Source organism: Falco cherrug, chromosome 12, assembly GCF_023634085.1.
Source record: "Falco cherrug isolate bFalChe1 chromosome 12, bFalChe1.pri, whole genome shotgun sequence".
Lineage (NCBI taxonomy): Eukaryota > Metazoa > Chordata > Aves > Falconiformes > Falconidae > Falco > Falco cherrug.
The window spans coordinates 19,129,135-19,149,570 of NC_073708.1; the positions used below are offsets into that span (position 1 = coordinate 19,129,135).

The 20,436-nt window shown below is 42.3% G+C and overlaps 2 protein-coding genes across 18 annotated transcripts in view; one reads left to right on the top strand and one right to left on the bottom strand.

Moving 5' to 3' along the window:
* DNAI3 (dynein axonemal intermediate chain 3) overlaps positions 1 to 4,576 on the bottom strand; it is a 29,258-nt gene extending 24,682 nt beyond the window's left edge. For 4 of the 7 annotated variants that reach the window (XM_055725272.1, XM_055725271.1, XM_055725275.1 and 1 more), the window contains exon 1: positions 4,435 to 4,569. The gene's annotated coding sequence lies outside the window, so the exon portion shown is untranslated. Of the gene's footprint in view, positions 1 to 4,434 lie in introns of all 7 variants that reach the window. The other 3 variants (XM_055725276.1, XM_055725270.1, XM_055725274.1) reach the window with 3 other exon arrangements.
* Positions 4,577 to 4,655: 79 nt separating this feature from the next.
* Positions 4,656 to 19,875, top strand: MCOLN3 (mucolipin TRP cation channel 3). 11 transcript variants are annotated; one of them, XM_027814380.2, is made up of 15 exons: positions 5,802 to 5,990; positions 6,648 to 6,734; positions 7,287 to 7,543; positions 9,227 to 9,394; positions 9,936 to 10,089; positions 10,563 to 10,647; positions 10,728 to 10,824; positions 11,430 to 11,529; positions 13,520 to 13,632; positions 13,713 to 13,862; positions 15,818 to 15,919; positions 16,031 to 16,153; positions 16,684 to 16,890; positions 17,198 to 17,327; positions 19,039 to 19,875. In XM_027814380.2, exons 2-15 carry the CDS (start codon positions 6,683 to 6,685, stop codon positions 19,047 to 19,049), a joined length of 1,749 nt encoding a protein of 582 aa, XP_027670181.1. In that variant the 5' UTR covers positions 5,802 to 5,990; positions 6,648 to 6,682; the 3' UTR covers positions 19,050 to 19,875. The 11 variants fall into 11 exon arrangements, with proteins under 11 accessions (XP_027670180.1, XP_027670185.1, XP_055581255.1 ...); XM_027814379.2 differs by lacking the exon at positions 5,802 to 5,990 and adding an exon at positions 4,656 to 4,862 and having other exon boundaries at positions 17,198 to 19,875; XM_055725280.1 differs by lacking the exon at positions 5,802 to 5,990 and adding an exon at positions 4,657 to 4,862 and having other exon boundaries at positions 7,314 to 7,543; positions 17,198 to 19,875.
* Positions 19,876 to 20,436: the final 561 nt, after the last annotated feature.

The following is a 20,436-nucleotide window of genomic DNA, read 5'->3' on the forward strand; positions in this document are numbered from 1 at the left end:
TTAGTTTGCAGATGGCAACTGATGGCAAGATATAGGTCATGGATGTATGCCTGGTGGTATAGCCTGGGTTTGGGATCTATGCTAACTTCCCATGAATTCAGGGTAAATTTTGCTGTTGACTTTAATGGGAGCAGCGTCTGACACTTACTACAATTAAGTGTTTTCCTTTTTCACTCTAAGCAAGACAGAAAAATATACTCTATAAATCCTCAGGCTCTTTTCTCTATCATATTGAATCTTGCAGATCACAGGTGACAAGCTGCATCCATGGGATGTTTGTGCATTTCTCTGTTGTTTCATCATTATGGCAAATACAGCCCCCTTCATTAATCCATCTGAAGAACTGTAGCAATTTAATCTGCTTTTTCCAAAAAGCAATGATAATAACAATGCAAAACAGACTAATGTTTCAGAATTCTGAAACTTTTGCCTTGCAAGGGATAATGTTTTTGGAAGATTAACACACACACACACACACACCAAGTCACGTATAATGAATACAAGGAGAAAGTTAGGAGTTTTTTCTGTCCTCATTCTCAGTCGTTTTGTCAAATACAGGACTACAAACATTGACAGTATATTTATGTCTAACATTCGGTATATTTTCCCAGTTACAGTCTTTCAAAGGAGCGTCTACATTGAACAATATACTTAGTTTATAGTTCTGAAACACTGAGGGCTACCTAAGTTTGAGTGCATGTCAATTCAGATGGTTAAGAGATGAATTTTCCCTTATTAAAAAAAAACAACCTAAAGCTATTTCTTATCCATCTCCTTGTATATTTTACATTAAAAAAAATGTGTGACCCGTTTTTATAAATGGGTTCTGTGACTACTCTAATTTGAAACCAACCTTGATGCCTCTGGATAGAAGAAATAGCCCTCTAGGACAGGAGGAGAGGCCAGCCGTTTTAGAAATTAGTTGAAGGACAACATGAACCATCCCAGATATATATTACAGTCACGTTGTCTTACTTCATCATTTCCTAATTATACACTGAAACAAAGCCAATTTGGAAATTTTGAGTTCTTTCTTCTGAGTAACCTAAACCCTAAGTCACATGAATAGAGGAAACACTGAGAGGGCTGAGATAAGTCACATGCCTATGTTTAGTACAGTAACTTGCAAGTAAAAACATCCCTTTTCCTTCAACTGACTTGAAGCATATTATACTTACAAAACCAGTTAAAGCTTCTGCAAATTGTCTCCCAGTAATGCAGTTTCTCCTCCTTTACTGAAAAAATCAGGTGCAGAGGTACACGCAGCACTATACAGATATAAGGGCAGTGCTGGCAAAGGGGGCATCGGTGACTTGAGTGTGTATGTACATGCGTATGTTAATACAAAAAGTATCCCCATTTAAGGGTTGCAAATGAATACAGAAATCAATAGGACTGTTCATGGTTCCATCTGTGATGCACAGAACCTCACCAGCTGGAAAGCAGATAGAAAAGTACAAAGTAATTATCTCCTTTCACAATACCCCTAATACCGTATCGCCTCTGCCCATTTGTCGTCCTGTGGACATATGATTGTCAGTTGTTAGGAAACATGTAAGGCCTCCAAAGAAAGCAAAGGCAGAACTTCTAAAAACTTATCTGGAAACATAATCAAACCCATAGCCATTTACAAATGATGTATGCAAAGCTGGTTTTTTACACAAGATTATGCTACTAACCCCCAAGCTCACCCTGCAGGAAACCAATGCATCAAGAACTTTAAAACAGGTACTGAAGAGCCATCTTTTGCACCGCCCTCTTCCAAAAATTAAATAAAGGAACAAAAATCCTAATGGTTCTTAATGTGTAAGATAAAAGCTAGTATTTTCAGAAGTTACCTTTTCAGGGATTTGGTTTTTTTCACTACGTAAGTTTTTACACAAAGTACCAAATCCTACCAAGAAAACCATGAAAAAATTGGGGTCTGTATTAGAGGACTGTCTGAAAATATGACAAAAAAGACAACTTCTTTAATCCGTGGTTGGTTCCTGTCCTTGGGGATATTTCTATATTGCTTATTTAGAGGGGACTCTAATATATATATATATTTGTCCAGAAACATGCAAACGTATTATGCCTTTCCATTAATGCCTATATAAATTCATGATTCTATGATTGAGCAGAGTTTGAAAACAACATTTAAATTAACCTAAATTGTATAATATAAGAGTGCAAAGCCTACAAAAAAGAATAGCTCTGGAAAAGCATCATAAGTATTGTTGTATATTTTATTTTTAAAAGTAGGTAATATTAAAACTGCATTAAATATGTTCAGTCTATTTTTTCAGCAATTTTTCAGAGGAATACAGTGTTACATTATTTAGTTGGTAAAGCCCAAGTAAATATTGACAACTTTGTTCAACATTTTGTAGCCTAGTTTATTTATAGATGGCTGTAATATTTTGAACATTAGGCTCAAGAGAAAAAATATCAGAGTGTTCTCCTAATCATTTAATGTACTGAAACATTTACAATTAGAAAACAAATCTGTGAGGTTGCTAGGTACTGCAAAAGTGGAAAGTTAATTAGCTATGAGTACTACAAAAGATGCTGTCTGGTTTGAGGACACAGAATGATTCATTAGTTGCCTAATTGAATGATTTAAGGTCAAGCCTGTGTGCTTTACTAATTTAGCACTGTAATTTACTACAATTTAGATTGGCGTAAGAATTGAGTGCTCTTCCATTTAACAAAAGCATTACAAGGAAATTATCGAAAACATGTGCTACTTGGTTTTTTGTGTGTGTCACCATCAAGCTAAAAATCACGTTTCTGCCTGTAAACATTTAGGAACTTGCTAAAAATACCACCTTGAGAATGACCTAGTCTCTCCAGAAATTCATAATACAATGTTTCCTATAATTAAATTTATTCTACTTTGCTCTACATGAAGAGCAAATAATACAGACACCTGAAGTTTTTATTATTAATAATGCTTGCGCATATTTGGACACAACATCGTATAAACTGTAGGGAGTGAAGCTGAAGTTTTGGCAACTGCCAAATCATTTCAGCATTATGAATAGTTCTGTTTGAATGTGCCTGATTTCACACATACTGCTTTTTATTAAAGTAGGCCTACTTGAACCAGGTGTAGATATTGTTACTTGACAGAAACCAGTAGAGGTAGTTACAGGCTCTGGGATGTTAAGTACAATACATTAAGAATTAATAAGAAAGGCACAGAGAACAGAACAGAAACATTAAAATATTGGATAACGCTGTGTTCTGTTTCTCTCTTCCATTCAAAGAGAAACAGAATAGAATTTGAAAAGGTGTAACATGGATGACTGAAGATATGGAACATGTTTTGTACTAGGAATAAACTAGGATTCTTTTTAGCCTGGACTGAAGAGGATGTGAAAGAAGTCAATAAAATCATGAGAGTCATGGAGAGAGTGACCAGGGGATGATTATTTACGGTCTTTCGTAACACAAGATCTAGCTGGCATCACGAGCTTACCAAGGGACAGACTGAAAACAAATAAAAGGAGCACAGAGGTATTTCATTGCACAATAGGTGGCTGGATTACAGAGCATGCTGCCTGCGGGCAGGATAGCTGCCAAAGGGTACAATTTCAAAAAGTAACAGGGCAAACTGACAAGACGAAAAATTGAGGGCTACTAAAACCAACCTCTGGCTATAGAAATGAAGCTGCAAATCCAAGGAAAAAGGGTGCCAAGAGTGAAAGTGTACCTTTAGTAGGTTATACTAACTGCCCTGGCTCTTACTGGTCCAGACAGAACTTGTGGTGTGAGCCAGCACAGCTGGTCTATATAATTAAAATTAATTGACTATTTGGTCTGTACTTCAATAGTTACAATGTTTAACGTGTGATATTTAGTTGTCATAACATCATCCTGTCAGGAAGCAAACAGCAGAGTAGGGTGCCTTGTTAGGGCTTTTGAATCAGAAATGTTGTATCATAAAGGTTTACACTTGATAAGGCTTTATACATCATATTTTAAGCAAAGGTAGGAAGAGTAATCATTCCTTCATTGGAATGTGACAGGCTGTTAGAACAAAATCCTGTCCTGAGGCCGGGCCGGGGGGTGGGATTGCAGGTGCTTTGTGGACGCTGAAGGGTCCTTGCCGGTGGGGCTGCGGGGCGCTTGGCTCCACGTTGCGAGGAATGCCAGCAGCCGCCCGGGTCCCCTCAGCGGCAGCTCCCCGGCCCCTGGCACAGCCCCGGCCGGGCGCCCTCCCCTACCGCCGGCGGGGGCCGCGGGGGGCGCAGAGCCGGGCGGGCCGCGGTCAAGAGGCGGCCGAGGCGGCCTGGCTCGCGCGGGGCAGGCCGCGGGCCCCGCGCCGCAGCCTCGGCCCGGCCAAGCCGCGGTTCCTGCCGGCTGCCGCCCGTGCTCTCCAGCCTGCCACTTGTCACCCGCTCCCTCGCTCTGCCGGGTCCCCTTCGCGTCCCGCCCGGCCGCCCCTACCTGCACGGCCTCGGCCCCGCCGCGTCCGGGCGCCGCGCCGTTGTCAGGGTACCGGGGCGGGCCGGGACTGACGCCTCCGACGGGCAGGCGGCGCCCCGCTTCTCCGCCCCGCCGCGCCGGGGGCCGCGGCGCCTCCGCCACGAGTGCCGGTGCCGGCGGGCTGCGCGGGGGCGCGGGGCCTGCTGGGCGCGGGGGGCGGCAGCGGGGGGCGTCTCCCGCGGGGGAGGAGGTTTGGGTGATTCGGTGCCATGTGGTGATACGAGGACGGGTGTGCAGCGTCCTTCGCGCTTTTGATGCATAAAGGCAATTGCGTTTGCTGTGCTGCAACGCAACACACAGGGAGCCCCGGAGTACCTTTCCCGCTGTGTTTGCGGAGCACCCAGCGCTGGTCCTTGGTGGCACCCCAAGGACCACCCGCCCTGCTCGTGGTAAGCGGGAGGGACCCGTTTTCCATTTCTCTCTCTACAGCCGGGAGGTTCCCCCTCTTAAAACGCCCGCTGCTCTCCCTGGGTCTGCGTCGCCCTTGTTTTACCGTCTCTTTCCACGCCAGCGCCTGCGTGTGTCCCCGCGGCACCCGCCGGTGGCGGGGCGCAGTGGCGGCGGCCCGGGCCGTACCCCCGGACAGCGACCCGCAGGTTGGTGGCCGCGGGGCGCTGAGGCCGGCCACGGCCCGGCGAGGAGAGCGGCGCTTTGGAGCCCGGCCAACAACCGTAACGGCTTCCTTGCGCCTAAGTGCGATGACCCGAGCGTGGCAGGCGTCCCGCTCGGCTCTTCACAATACAGCGCTGTGGCCTGAGCGGCGCGGTTTCATTAGAGATGGGGCACCGCTAATTACAAGGCACGCGCTGCCTTTTCTTTCTGCCGACGCAGGAGCCCCAGTTAACAAACCTGCAGCCGGCACCCCCCGCCCGAGAGCCCGCCCGGCGCGGCAGGGGGCAGGCGGGCGGGGACAGAGGCCCGGGCCCGGGGCTGCGGCGAGGTTGGCGGAGGCCGGCGGAGCCCCCCGCCCTGCCCCGCGGAGCCGGGAGGGCGGACACGGGCAGCGGGCCCCCACGGCCGCCCCCTCGGCCCCCGGCCCGGCTGCCTGCGTGGGCGGGAGCCCAGGGAGCAGCGGGACCCCCGCGGCAGCGACGTGAGCCGGCGGCAGGTATGTCGGAGCCTTGTCTCCAAAAGCACGGAGCGTGCTGGGAGGCGGGGGGGGGGGGCAGCTCACGGCTGCGGGACGGGTGCACCGGCGCCGAGGCGGGGCGGGGCCTGCGGCGCTCCGCGGGGCCGGGCAGGCGGGGCGGGCAGCGGCGGCTGCCGGGGAAGGGCCGGTGCCGTGCGGCGGGGGCGCCACCCCCGTGCCGGCTGTGCCCGTCCGCAGCGCTGCGCCGGGCAGGGGGCGCCGGGACCCGCGGGGTCTCCGCCCGGCTTAAAGAGAAAATACCGCCGGTGTGTCATGTTTGCCTGGAACGTCTGCTCAAGCCGATACCCCGAGGTCAAGACGTTTTAAAATTTTTTATTTTGATTTTTAAATCAAGCACATCCGTGGACCCGAATATCGCAGTATCAGAGTAAGGCTTAACTTAGAAGCGACGGATCCGCTGTAAATAAATGAGTGGGACCTGTGGCACGCTGTATCCCACAGGGCAATGGAGACCTGACAGAAGCGGAGCTGGCGTATTTTTAAGCCTATTAATGGGCCTATTCTTAGTATTAAACTGCTGATTGAAAACTTTTCTTTCCCTCTGACAGCGGGGGAAATGGAAGGGCTGGCATCGTGTCTGAGAGCGGGCTGGTGTTCTGGTGTGTGTGGGCTGCTGGGGGGGCATGTGACCTACACTTTTTAAAAAATTAATCTTAGTGATGATTTTTTCTTTGACTTATATTTTCTTAGGTAAACTAAAATAGACTTGTCTCATATGGCGCATCTTTACATTTATTCACAACTTAGCCTGTCTCCTCTGGTTTTAATGTCAACAATATTTTATTTGAAGTAGATATTCCTGGCTACCTCTTAAGTACTTTCTAAAGCATTTATAACATACTTGTGAGTCAGTGAGGTCAGCAACAGATTAACGTCTAAACACATTCAATACTATAGAGAGTAGTGTCTCAAATTGTGTTTATAAGGTTCTCTTCTAATCTTTCCCCTCATACTCATCTAAAATGTGAGCCTCTTCAGCTAATCACAGTGCTTGAATACAATTACCTTTTGGTCTTTTTGTTAGGTTCATGATCACCATTGGTTTGCATTCTGTCTTTTATGGCCAAAGAAATAGATGTAATCTTGCTAAATGACAAGTTAATGTGCTCAGGTAATTTGTGGATTGCAATTTGGCATGCTGGGTCCCCATTTCCAAGAGGGAATGATGGTAATAGTAATGTCTAAGAAAGCTGCTGGCTGTCTTGGAAATTCCATTTCTTTCAAGGACTGGACAGCAAGCTTTTAGATTTGGGGGAAAATACTAGCTACAGAAGTAGGCAAGTTTTCCAGAAAAGTGAATGCTCATGAGAGGCTTTTGATACTCTTCTGGAGTATCCTCCTCAGAAGGAAATGAGTCAGGATGTCTTGCATATGTAATGTTGTTGGCAAGGGACAGATGATGAAGTTTTCTGCAAGTGACTCCATAATTCCAAAGGGACAGAAATTCCACTATTAAATAAATGTTGTGACATCCTATCTGCAAATTTAAGAGCTTGTCCAGACTTCTCTTTGGGTTCTGCGGAACATGTGGAGTATCATGAGGTAGGTCCTAAATTCAGTGTAGTGTGCAAGTGCCTTTCACAGAAGATAAACATCTTTGGGGTCCAGGTTGTCAGTGCAGGCCGATCTGATGCTACTGTATTCATGCTTGCATGTTTTCCAGCCGACATGGACCTTCTTTTCATTCCAGAAATGGAAAATCCTGAAGCGGCTGTGAGCAGCTGCAGTGCTTACGATGATGAAAATCTTTGCAGCTACAAACAGCACCTGTCAGTATCACAGGAGGGGCTTTTGGAAGACCAGCTTAGAAGGAAGTTAAAATTCTTCTTCATGAACCCATGTGAGAAATTCTGGGCCCGGGGCAGGAAACCTTGGAAACTTGGGATTCAACTACTCAAAATAGCAATGGTTACCGTTCAGGTGAGTATGGAAGCAGGGACTCTTCTTAGCTCATGGGAAGTCAAATGAATGCAGGTGACAAATGCTGTTCATGGTGCGGTGCAGAGAAAGGCAGAGGATAGAACACAAAACTGTCGTAGTTGCATATATGTATCTTAGATCTCAGCTGGCATAATTTTCTCCTAAAAATATTGACTGAAAAAAAGATCTTTCCGAAGAACAGAGATGAGAGAAACCATGTTTTTACTTTTTTTTTTTCCTTCCCCTGCAAAAGATGGCATCATACGTCTGTTCCCCCCAGCATCTCCACTTTGGGTGTGTTTGTGTTCAAGGGAAGAAACAGTGGCTTGTCTTTCAATATCACAGTGATACGAACTGAAATTGGTGGCCTTTTAGTGATGTTTCCTTGTATCTTGTGTATGGTATACGCACTCTTGTATTGGAAAAAACCCAGAAGTTCTGCCCCACTCTTCCTCTCACCCAGCCTTACACCAGAAATTTCATACAACCCATTTACCTGCTGCACAAAACACAGTTGTTTGTCTAAGTTCTGTGGTCAAGGAGGATGAAGATCCTTTATAAAACCTTTCTAATACCTCAGATGATGGTCCTTCAGAGTTGCCCACATGTGGTTTACCTTTATGGTGGTGTCAGCATGTTTGCCACAGTTGCATGAATAGTTCTCCTGCTATACATCTGGCAGCATGTTTGTATCCCTTACTGCTTCAGTTTTAAATGTATCATCATTCTCTGATTGTCATCTGTCCCATTTTGCAACTAGAAAAAAAAATTGATGGTGGAAGAACCTAAATAAAAAAGAAACTAATGCTGATTTAGCCTTTTCAGAGAAAATCTGCCCATAGGTAATGCAATCCTAGCACTGTTGATTTGCTGGTGTATTCCTGCATGCCTGCACGATGAGATCGCCCACAAAGCATTTCAGTATCTCTGTAACCGAATTATTCTTACCAAAACCTACATATCCACTATGCATCATGGCCATAAAACTAATCTGTAGACTACCGATTCAGACTTATCTCTGATGAATTTCTTTACAACACTCCTGACACTAGTGAAACAATAGTCATTGAAGGGAATTGTGAGCTCCCACAAACACTACATCACATTTTTCTAGAAACCTTTTAGAGCCTGGGTAGTAGCTAGGAGGGTTTTATGTTTTTCGTGAACAGTTAGAGGTTATCCTGTTACAAGCACAGTTTTGGTCAGTTATTCTCAAAGCACCTTTCACTGAAACATGAGGAAGAGATGTTTGGTTTTCTAAGTTGTCCTCAATTCGCCTTTTGTGCACCGGAGTAAGGACTTCAAAGTGGGGTCTGGTTAAGTCCTGTCCTGCCTTTTTGGCTGAGGGACACTGATATTCCCCAAGGCAAATCATATTAATGTCAAGCTGAACTCACAAAGCACGTGTAACATTATATAGGTAGCTTGAATTTGAGATGGTATCCTTTTCTTTGCAAAAATGAGAGTCCTTGGCCAAGATGCTGGTAAACATGTTAAAGGAACATTCTTGAAACCCATTGTTTCCTTAAAGTCAAACTTTCTTTTGACCAGATGTGAAAAGGAGTAAGCAGCCTGTGTGTAACTGCCGTATCTACCATCATGACAAAAGAGTGGCTGTTTGTAGGACAGGACTTGTATGTTAATCCAGAAGCCAACTTTGAACAGGAAATACGTCTTTTTCAGCTGGTTGTTTTCGGATTGAGCAATCAAATGGTGGTTGCTTTCAAAGAAGAGAACACTGTTGCATTCAAACATCTCTTCCTGAAAGGATACACGGACAGAATGGATGATACCTATGCTGTATACACACAAACAGATGTCTATGACCAGATATTCTTTGCAATAAACCAGGTAAGGATGTTGCTGCAACATATACAATATATATGCTTTTTACCTGGATACCTTTTCTTTTTCCACCTTCCCTGATGGTGTCTGAAATTGAACTTCTGGGCCAGTTGCTGAAGACCAGAGTGTCAACTCACTTAGGTTTCCTGTCATTGCCAGAGGATTGTACTTGTGGTGACACCCTTAAAGCTAATCAACATGCTAATTATGCACTAAATGCAGCCCTTGGATTTGAGCCAGAGTTCTTTGCAAGTAACAAATTAGGCTTTCCAGTAAGGATTGTAAAGAGAGAAAAATGATACACAACAAGGTATTTAGATCCAAGTCCTGCACTTAGTGTTTCTGTCAAATACCTTGAAGTATTTGATGACTTGCTTGTAGTGTGGTGTAGTTTTCAGAGTTCTTTGGGTGACCTTTTAAATAAAAAAGATGGGTTATGGCACAGATCCAAACTTCTCTCAGTTTAGTTTTTGGTTTTGGGGTTTTTTTAGAGATTAATGGTTTTGTTGCCATATAAGTCAGCGTGTCTGTTTGTTCTGAACTTTAGTACTTACAGCTGCCCAACATCTCCATTGGAAACCATGCTTATGAGAAGAAGGGAGCAGAAGAGACACCTCTGGCCGTGTGTCAGCAGTTCTACAAGCGAGGAATCATCTGTCCTGGAAACGACACCTTTGATATAGACCCAGAGATTGTGACTGGTGATGAACCTAATCTATTATAGCAGTTCTTTGGGAGGATAAATTCTTAAGAAAAAAATAATCCCACAGTGTTGTGTAGTCCTATTACATGATCTGTATTGAATTTACTAGCAGCCAAAACTGGTAAGAAAACTACTGTATAACTGACCTCTAGCCCTCACCTCCAAGGTAACAGTCTTTCGTGTCCACTGCCACAAAACAAGTGATGAGCTGTTAGCACTGATGGACATCTAATATTGTATTCTGGGCTAATTTCAGGAGCCTTCCCTGTGAATTCATGATGAGTAACTTGGCTGGTATTGAGGGAAGCCAATGTATTTGTCAGCTAGCTTCCCAAATGACTCCTCACTTAAGCATGCTATCTTGTCTGGTATAGTCAACAGCTCTTTACAGCCTCGGGCATGGGAAAGGCAGATACAGTTAAAGGGCACGATAACCCATGAGATGTTGTTGTCAGTACTTATCCATTGCAGACTGCTTGTACATTGAGCCAACGTCGCCGTTAGACAGCACAACAGTGGGAAAGCACAATTTGAATTTCACTCTGGATTTCCACAGGTGAGGAGGAATCAGCACCCCCTGTGTTGGGGTATTCATGCATTTTCCCTGTGAAAAGCTAATCCGAAGCTCTGTTGCAGACTGGTGACGGTGCAGCTCATGTTCAACCTGAAGGCAATCAACCTCCAGACCGTTCGTCACCATGAGCTCCCTGACTGTTACGATTTCAGTCTGCGGGTACGTGGAAGCCTGCTGTGTGTCTTTCTGTTCGAAATGAGAGATCGTTCTCACTGGTTTACCATACACAGTCAGTGCAGATGTTTTCTGATAAGTGCTGGGCACCACTGACTGGTCCCCAGCGGTGCCTGGATTACTCTGTCATGGCCTAGTGTACCCTCCAAACACCCACCAGCTGTGGCTGGGAGGTTCAGTTTTGGGTGCTTGTGGTGTGGTCCTGAAGCACTGACTTGGCTTACAGCCTTCTGCGCTCTAATTCATCTGAAGTGCAATGAAAGGATAAACCTCTTCTCTTTAGAGAGATGCTTCTAGGAAAGGTTGTTTTCAGATCATAGAGGAATGGGGCTGTAGTTCAAAAGAATTTCACCTAGTATCTAGTTGATCAAGCAATTTGTGGCAAATACATGGTTTACCAGATTTGTCTTTCACTTTGACAGTATTTATTTGAATGAACTGGAGTTACATTAAGCTTAAACAAGGTTTGTAACTTCTCCCCTAGGAGAATTGTTCTGAATCATTATACAAGCTTAGCAATACAGTATGCTACATATGTAATGGTTTAACTTTAAAGACATGCACTTTTTTTTTGGTTGTTGTTAATACAGATAGTGTTTGATAATAAAGCACACAGTGGAAGAATTAAAATAAGTCTAGACAACGACATAGCGATCAGGGAATGTAAAGACTGGCATGTTTCTGGATCAAGTAAGTGACATAAACGTGTTCAAATTTTCATGCTAAACTTTTGTCACACTAGCACAATATTTGTTAACCATTTTCTTTATTAAAAGATGAGGGACTCTTGACGTACATTTTCTAGTGAGTGCCCTCTAAACCTGATTTTCTAAACAATTATGTTCTTCAAGCTCTGATCTGAAATCCTGGGAACCCAGTCACACCATTGCTTTCCTTAGAAGTTCTCAAACCTTGCACCATTGGCACTGTCAAACCAATATTTTTCCACACGTTACCATGCTTCCTTCTAGCTTTGGCTACCGAACTTACGCTGCTCATTGCTTAAGGTAGGGCCATGAACTGTTGTTCTAGCACCAGGCAACAGAAGGACACATGATAGCAGTGGAAAGTTGAAACTGATTCATTCTTGTTTCAGGACATAGCACCGGGAAAGATGATAAGGAGGCACTGTTGCTAAGGCTTGCTAGAGTGGAATGGCTGGAAACACTTCTGACTGCTGCTTAAATGTTGTTTGGCGTGTATTTGGGTGTAACTGAGACACCCAGTATGGTTATATTGTCTTAAGCAGTTACTCACAAGAGCACCCTTTTTTGGCAGCTCTTTGGTCTGGTCAAAACATTGTCTGAGATCTTTTTTGATTAGAGAAAACAATCTCTTTGAAAGTCAGGAGTTTTCCAGGACTCTAAATTCCACTTAATTTTTAATTTTTTGCTGAAATAAGCAATAGGATGAATCAGGTCCATTTTTCTACTTTGCTACTTTCCCCTTTGCTATGCCTACATTAGGAAATGAAGAGCTGGTAGTGAAAAAAAAGTGAAATAGGTTTGCTTGTTTGTTTTTAAAGATCCAGACTGGAGTTAATTTTGGGGAATTAAACGAAACGGATCACAGAGTACAAACCACACCACTTACGCAATGCATATCCTTTTATCAACTAGCTTTGCTAGCTGTTGTGTTACAAACGCACACCAGATGGCATGCTGTCTCTAACAGATTAGCAGTGCAAGGCGGTTTTGATACCAGGCTTCCCTTATAATCCACGTTCGATTTCTATGTAGATTGCCTCCATAACAGTTTTCAAAATAATTTCCTGGAGTACCCTGTATTATCTTCTGAAAGCCAAGGGAAAATACAAAGGTAATGATTGCAATTGGACAATAATAAGTCGTTGGTGTTCTGGACTACATGGCAAAACTAACTTAAATGGCAACAGCACATGTATTAGTAACCTTGGTATAAGCAAGAAGTAGGTGGGCTTTTTCTGAGTAGTGCAGTTTGTGATGTCAACTAGAACTTCAGTATCCAATTTGGGAGAATTGCTGCACCTTCTTGCCAATTTAGCGTTAAGTTGTTTTCCTCAATCACTCTTTTAGCATTAAAAATCTAATCCTTATACTGCCTCATCTAGTTTCAGCAGTATGATAGGTATAAAACCCCAAAAGAGGTGTAGTTGTAGATTTAGTTGATGAAAAATAGGAATTTTAGTAACATAAGTGATGGTGAACTCCTGTCTAGTTCAATGTTGGTCTTGGCTAGCTGAGCAGCACTGCAAATTATCTGCACTGTTCTAGGTCAGAAAACCTATCTGATAGTCAAATACTGGTCTGGAAGAGAAGATATACACTCTAAAGTTCCAGACATGTTTTTTTTAAATTTTTTTTAATAAGTTCTGTCACTGCAAAGGCCATTCCAGTGCTTATAAAGTGGGCAACTCCCACTCTAGTTCTGCAGGGCTTTAAGAAGCACTCATGCTCTGGTATGCTTTCGATGTGGTATCAACCTTCCTAAATGAACTGAAGTGGTACCTGTAGTGCAGATGCACTTGTGTCTCTTGTGACAATATGTCAGATAAACTTTTGTGGGGAAAATGCTAAGATTTTTCTTAATTCAGTTGTATAATCATAGTTAACATCAAAACTTGCCTCTTACTTCAATACTCAAGACGGTCAGCAAGATGAAATGCATCAGACTATAAACATGTACATTTTTGTCCTTGCAGTACAAAAGAACACTCATTACATGATGATCTTCGATGCTTTTGTGATATTGACTTGTCTGGCTTCCTTGGTCCTTTGCACACGATCAGTGGTTAAAGGAGTTCAGCTCCAAAGGGTGGGTATAACTCTTTCCTTGGGAAGCCTTCACATCTTGTTTTAGTCTCATTAAATTTTTTATTTCTTCCTTCCTCCTAGGAATTTGTAAGCTTTTTCCTATATTATTATAAGAAAGAAGTATCTTTCAGTGATCAAATGGAATTTGTCAATGGGTGGTATATCCTGATTATGATTAGTGATGTCCTAACTATTGCTGGATCAACTCTAAAGATGGAGATACAAGCCAAGGTAAGCTTTTCATACTGTCAGGTGGAAGCAAAACTGATTGTTTCTGTCCCAGCTAGGTTTAAATATCTCGGAGGACTTCAGGCCATCTATACTTGATTCTGAGTGGCATGAAATTTTAAAACTCCTATCTTCTCCTCTGGAATTATAACTGAAATGTGTAGTTTCCAGTTGTGAGATTTAAAAACTCCAGATATCACTAGTTATTATACTTACAATTATCATTGCTCCTTTGTGACTCCAAGGAATAAACTGAACTTCATCTCTGAAAGTTAAGACTGTGGACTTCCTCTCCTGCCTATTTAGGACCACTTATATTTGCTTGTTTGATGGATTTTTTAAAATTTAGCATTTAAATTTCTGTTCCCCATTTAACTAGTGTCTAACTAGCACAGAGACTCTCTCCTAAACATCACTTTGCTGCCTTTCCAGCTTCTGGTTACCAGCATGTACATAATGGTCAGTCACAGCCAGGTTCTGGGCCTTCCATTTCTAAAATAAACTTGATATAGAAAAAAAGTCTTTCTAAAACATATAATGTGCAGCCAGAATTAGGGAAGAAAAATTATTACAATATGCTATGCTGAGGCACTCTAATATTTAGATAATGTTGTTCTTCACCGAATCTGTAGCAGACTTTGAAGTGTGACATTGCAACACCGCAGACTTTGGACAGTAGTGATGAAGGGATGGGTCTGAAATCCATCTGGTGACAGCTTGACGATCATAAACACCCTGTACAAATTGCCTTATCTTACCTTAGGAACTATAAACTCAGATCTTAGGAATAGAAAGAAGCTATGAGGAAGTTGGCTAAGATAAGAGGTAACTCCATCCTGCTTTGGGAGAAGAGAAGACGAGAACAAGACTGGAGTAAGATCCTGCATTTGGGATTCCGGTATCTTATATATATATAAATACATTTATTTATGTATGTTATTTTTCTAAGAGAGAATTTTACTAAAACTCTTCTCTACAGGTACGTTTCACTTAATTTTGCAAGACTTGTGGACCATAAGAACAAGATTTTGTTCCATATTACTGTGTGAAAACCAGTGGCTGAATAACGAGTTCATATTAAAGTAGCCTAAAGTTGTGTTTTGTCAAGCTGTAAATGAATTACGCTGATATAAAAGATTAGCCAACTCGTAGAGGAATAAAAACACAAAATAGTAAGAACTTATTCAAGTAAGCTGGCATGATCTGTTTCAGAGCAGAGCTGCAGTTCAGGGAACAGGGTATATGCTAACTCAAATGGAAACAGGCCAGTGTGTACAGGTGGAAAAAAACCAGTGAAGTGCCAATAAAATATAAATGAAGTTCCAGTTAGAATTAATTAGAAGCTAATTAGTCTTGTCCTTGATAACTTTCTACACCTCACAGTTCCTGGCTACCTAACAAGATCCTCCTTAGTGTTTATCTGAGCTTTGCTGACAAGTCATGCTATTTTTTAAAACCTGCTTTGCCTATGTACTGGAAGAACCTTCTTTGCTCTGCGGTTCTAAAGTCATGTCTACACGGTCCGTTGGGATGCAGTGGAGAGATTCCTGAGCTCTGGGGAATCTGTCAATGCAGATTCCAGAAGCAGTTGCCACGGGTCTGGAAGCAGCATAGTTTGCAGTGCCATTCTGCAGGTCCCAGTGAGACAGGCACAGAGGGGTGGCTCTGTACCTGCAGTGCAGCTGCCCTCTAGGTCTTCCAAATGAGGCTTGTCTTGTCAGAGGCTATTTACAAACTGCCCTATGTAAAGGCAAGTGAAATGAGTTACACTTGAAAGTGCCCTTGCTCTTTGGTGGGACTTCTGCTCTTTAATGTACATTGCCTGAAACTAATTTTTAATGGAAGAGATTGTCAGGGGAAACAATGTTTCTTAACAGATCTTTGTAGTAATGAGAGTCACAATGTAGAGCCTGTCAGTTGTTATAATACTTGATTTCTTTTTTCCTTCTGTTTTTTAGAGTCTGACAAGTTATGATGTCTGTAGCATACTCCTAGGAACATCCACTATGCTTGTGTGGCTTGGAGTCATTCGCTACCTAGGTTTCTTTCAGAAGTATAATGTAAGGATCTCCTGAGATCTTCATGCTGTTGGTATTTATTCTGTTTGTTGCTATAAGAGGACTGGAAGAGACGTCTGGTTGAATTCTAACGGTTTGCATTGCTTTGTGCAGCTTCTCATCTTAACACTGCGAGCAGCATTACCCAACGTAATGAGGTTCTGCTGTTGTGCTGCTATGATCTACCTGGGCTATTGTTTCTGTGGATGGATTGTACTGGGACCGTACCATGTGAAGGTAATATACTTAACATGAAAAAAGACAACTTGAATAACAGAATGGATTCCAAACAAATGAGAGATTACTGCTGTTGTCTTCTAAGTTTACATGTCAAGGCTTCCCTTAATATAAAAATAGTGCATCTTCAACATGATGCTGCTGCTTTGTTTGAGGAGTCTGACTTCCATGACTCAATCTGACTTTCCTTGAGTTATGAAAGCTCTGAGTCAGAAGTGGAAGCTGCTGTGACTCCCAATCACATGCTGGTATTTTGAGAAATAATTTTCATCTTGCAGAACCCTGGTGTCAGACTAAAGCTTTGGAGATTTTATCCTTATCCCTTTTAAAAGTTAAATTGGCTTGCCTGAATTGAATGTGCATGTTTACATTCCTCAAATGTTTTACTGTTTCCACCTTGTCATACCCTGGGTGTAAAAAGAGATCTGAGGCAGCCAGTCATCAGCTGTGTATCTTCTTTGTGTTATGTACAGTCTTTGGATCCAAATAAAGTGGCGATGGATGTACTTGTCTTCTTCCCTCCTCTCTAGTTTCGTTCTTTGAACATGGTTTCCGAATGCCTTTTTTCATTGATCAATGGAGATGACATGTTTGCCACCTTTGCAAAAATGCAGCAGAAAAGTTACTTGGTTTGGTTATTCAGTAGGATCTACCTCTACTCCTTCATCAGTCTGTTCATCTATATGGTGCTGAGTCTCTTCATTGCACTTATTACAGATACGTATGAAACTGTCAAGGTAAGCATGGACTCTTACTTTTTGTTTGCAGTAAAAATGCATTAAGAATAAATGTAATGGCTACTCTTGAGGCTGTAGAGTGATGAAGACAGGTTTTTAATCCCTCCCTGCTTCAGTTTTCTTACAAGCCTGTCTGATTTCCTGCTCTGACAGAAGCTAAATATCGACAAAAAGCAGTAACTTCATATTTTGTTCTGTGAATCCTCTGATTTCAGGCTAGAGCAACATCTGAAAAGTGGTCTGGGGAGGATGTGGATTGTTGTGTGTTTTAGCTTTGTTAAATGTTTAACTAAATGTCAATTTTTAGCACTACCAGCAAGACGGCTTTCCGGAGACAGAACTTCAGAGATTTATATCTCAGTGCAAAGACTTACCAAACTCTGGAAGGTACAGGTTAGAGGAGGAGAGTTCTGCATCTCTCTTCTGTTGTTGTAATGGTATGTACCTATATTAAAATTAGACATTAAGGTATATGCAAAAGCAACCCACCACAAAATGTCCCTGGTATAATGTTTATGAAGAGTACTTAAATTTTGGGGAGTGGAGTGGATACCACGCCCACCTCCCCCTAAAAAAATGTCCCAAACTACTTCTAATGCTCTAGAATGGAGCACTTTAGCAAAATGCCTGCAGCCAACAAACTCCTTAGGAGAGGTTAGGGTACTTTTAAATCAAGAATCCCTTAACATGAAAACAGTACAGAAAGTTAGGTAATATATCCAGTAACTTGGGAACCCCATATGTATAATGTGTAAGCATTAACACTTCCTGTGCTCACTGTAATAGGCAGAACTTGCAGAACTCATTCAGTGTCTTCTCACCCACTTTTTAGTGATAACGTGCAGTAAGGTGTCCCAACTTAAATGGTAGAAGGCCTGAAACTTAGAGACAAAATCAGCTTGCCAAGGTTTTAAGACAGCATGCAATTTAAGATACTACCAAAACACTTGGAAAAGCATTGCCTAACTTTCGCTGTGGAGAGCTTAATGCTTCAGTTACTTGAAGTTTTGTTCCTTCAGGAATACTGCTTGCAGGATATGTGGTTTATATTTAACCTGGCTGGCAGCAACTCTGAGTCTTGCTTGCTGAAGGCTCCCTTGGTGGGGAAGCCTTGAAATATTTGCAGCTTGACTGAAAAGATCAAAGGTATTTGTAGCTCCTTGTATTGGACTTTTCTGGTGTGCTATATTGTTATATGCCACACAGAATATATTTATGAGGGGAAGGAGATGGGGACGTATTTTGGAATAGGGAGACAACAGAGCCTGCTGTGAGCCAGTCCAGAGCAGAGAGCCACTGTTCTGACTGAGTGCCTTACTGGAGATGGAAGTGTCGGACGAAGCAGAGCAGGGCATCTTGCTCCTGGGTAAAGGGCATGGGCGTGTTAATATTTCCTTTTCTGCACACACCTCTCAGTTTAACCAGGTAAGAAACCCAGCGTGAGCTGGGACAGGATGGGGATGTAATACTAATGCTTTTCCCACTGACTGTGAGGCACGGGACTCTAGAAGAACATTTGAAAAGGAAAATTTGGTTACTTTCAAGCAATTTTCTTCAGGACCATTGGGCATCCAGCAGCACCCTGGACTTGAAAAGAGCTGTAGGCATTTAAGTGCCTTGTTTCAGAGCCTTGTTTCCTAAATGGATTACCTGCTCTTTGATGATTTTTATCCTGGTACCAAATGCCTCGATCCACATGCATGCCTCCTACCATATGCATGTTAGTGTTAAAAGATTTTTTTCATCTGGAAATGGTGTGTTTCTTTCTCTAGAAGCTAGACCAGGGGCTGACTTTGCAGTTACCTTTGAATACTGGCCATTGCTCCATTAGCTCTGTACAGTGGTCTTTCGGTTTTACTTTGAAACAAATCATCTGCAGGAATAAATAAGTACCTTCAGCAGAATGTTGCATTACCTGTTCTAGGGCTTCTGCTCCTTAAAATAGTCATACGGTCCTACAGGACACACAAGGCTTCTCTTAATTCTTTCACATGTTCAAAATATTTTATGGTGGTTCATAGGAGTTTCTTACCAGTGCATGTCACATTAGTAATTAAATAGTTCAAATGCATTTTTAAGGCTCCTTGTATAATGAAACTATTATTTTGATGCACGCCCCTGACAACTTCTTTCCCCTTTCCTGTACAGGTTGTAGTTAACATATTTGATGGGTTGTGGGATTGTGTCATGGAGGCTTTAAAGCAGCACACATAGCAAGAACTGGACAGTGGAGCTGGTGGAAGACCTTATACCTAAAGACTGAATTTGCTTTTCTTGAAAAACAGTGTAACCCTGTGGAAGAAGCTTATGATAAACTTCAAGTCTTTCTGATTAGGCACTCTCACTGCTAGTTCAGGGGTTTTGGGGGGTTGTTTTTTTATTAGCTTTGTTCTATTTGTTTCCTCAGTTAAATTGCACTAGAATGCAAAGGGCATTAAAAAGCTGTATGTGTTCAGAGACTTGGCTAGATTATGAGTAGATTAGAAATGCAGTAACTTTCAACTGTAAGTAGAAACAGCGCTGGACAACTGCAACTTTGAACACCAACCTAGCACTCAGTATCACAGGCATTAACCTGAAGTGCAAACTAAGTCAAATACACAGAAGATACATCTCTGAGCATCATCTCTGCCCACACTTTAGAAATTGGATGTTTCCCACCAACCTAATAACCTGGTACTGTTAGTAGCTGTCTGAAACATTAGATCTTATAAAAGTTCAGTTTTGACAACTTAGTTTATATACTTTGTTGAGCATGATACCATTTAGTGGATGCCTTATTTTCTATAGTCTTTTCACTCTGGGAGCAAAATAGAAAACCAAAGGGAAGCATGTTTTAGATAACTTGCATTTGTGAGCAACATTCCTATAGCTGTGTGTGACAACGTATAATGCTGTGCACAAAGGTGGAGGACACTAATCATGTTCTTTCTGAAGGTTTACACATTATAAATGTGCTACAATAAACACTTTCAGCTGCATTAAGTATTGTGTGCGTCAGTATCCATCTTAAGAGTAAATATGTTGCCAGGTTAATAGAGGAATATAGGAGCGCTTTATTTATTTATTTATTTATTTATTTATTTATTTGTTAAGAGCAATATGCAATTGCTGGCATGAAACAGTGTGTGGAGAGTGTGCGAACTTGTGTTTCCTGTAGTCAGGATAGTTCCTGTGGACCCTGGTAAGGACTTGTTCCCAGCTGATCCTGTTTAACAGCATTTCGGTTTGCTATAGAAACAAATAAGCAAGTATTAAACCTTACACTAAAAATGGTCCTGTACATTGCACGAAGTTCAAAGTCAGCAAAGCAAACTAAGTTCAAGGTGTAGGCAGAACAGATTATTCACATTACCTGAAAGTTTCCTGTATTGAGGTCCTTGTCTTCCAACAGTCCCTAAGATTGAAGCTTTTCAAGGAGATTCAAGGCAATCTTGCCTCAGAAAGCAATTATTAAGTGACTGCATTTTCTGTTGACACATTAAACTCCTTATGGATCTCCAACAACGCTCAATATATAATGTGCACATCACTGTTGTATTAAAA

What these genes read in the sequence shown, in the direction of transcription:
- MCOLN3 (XM_027814379.2), top strand. Translation starts at nt 6,683, where the DNA reads ATGGCCAAAGAAATAGATGTAATCTTGCTAAATGACAAGTTAATGTGC. An exon ending in TAGCAATGGTTACCGTTCAG is followed by an intron (nt 7,544 to 9,226) that starts GTGAGTATGGAA and finishes CGTCTTTTTCAG; the next exon opens with CTGGTTGTTTTCGGATTGAG. An exon ending in GTTTCTTTCAGAAGTATAAT is followed by an intron (nt 15,920 to 16,030) that starts GTAAGGATCTCC and finishes TGCTTTGTGCAG; the next exon opens with CTTCTCATCTTAACACTGCG.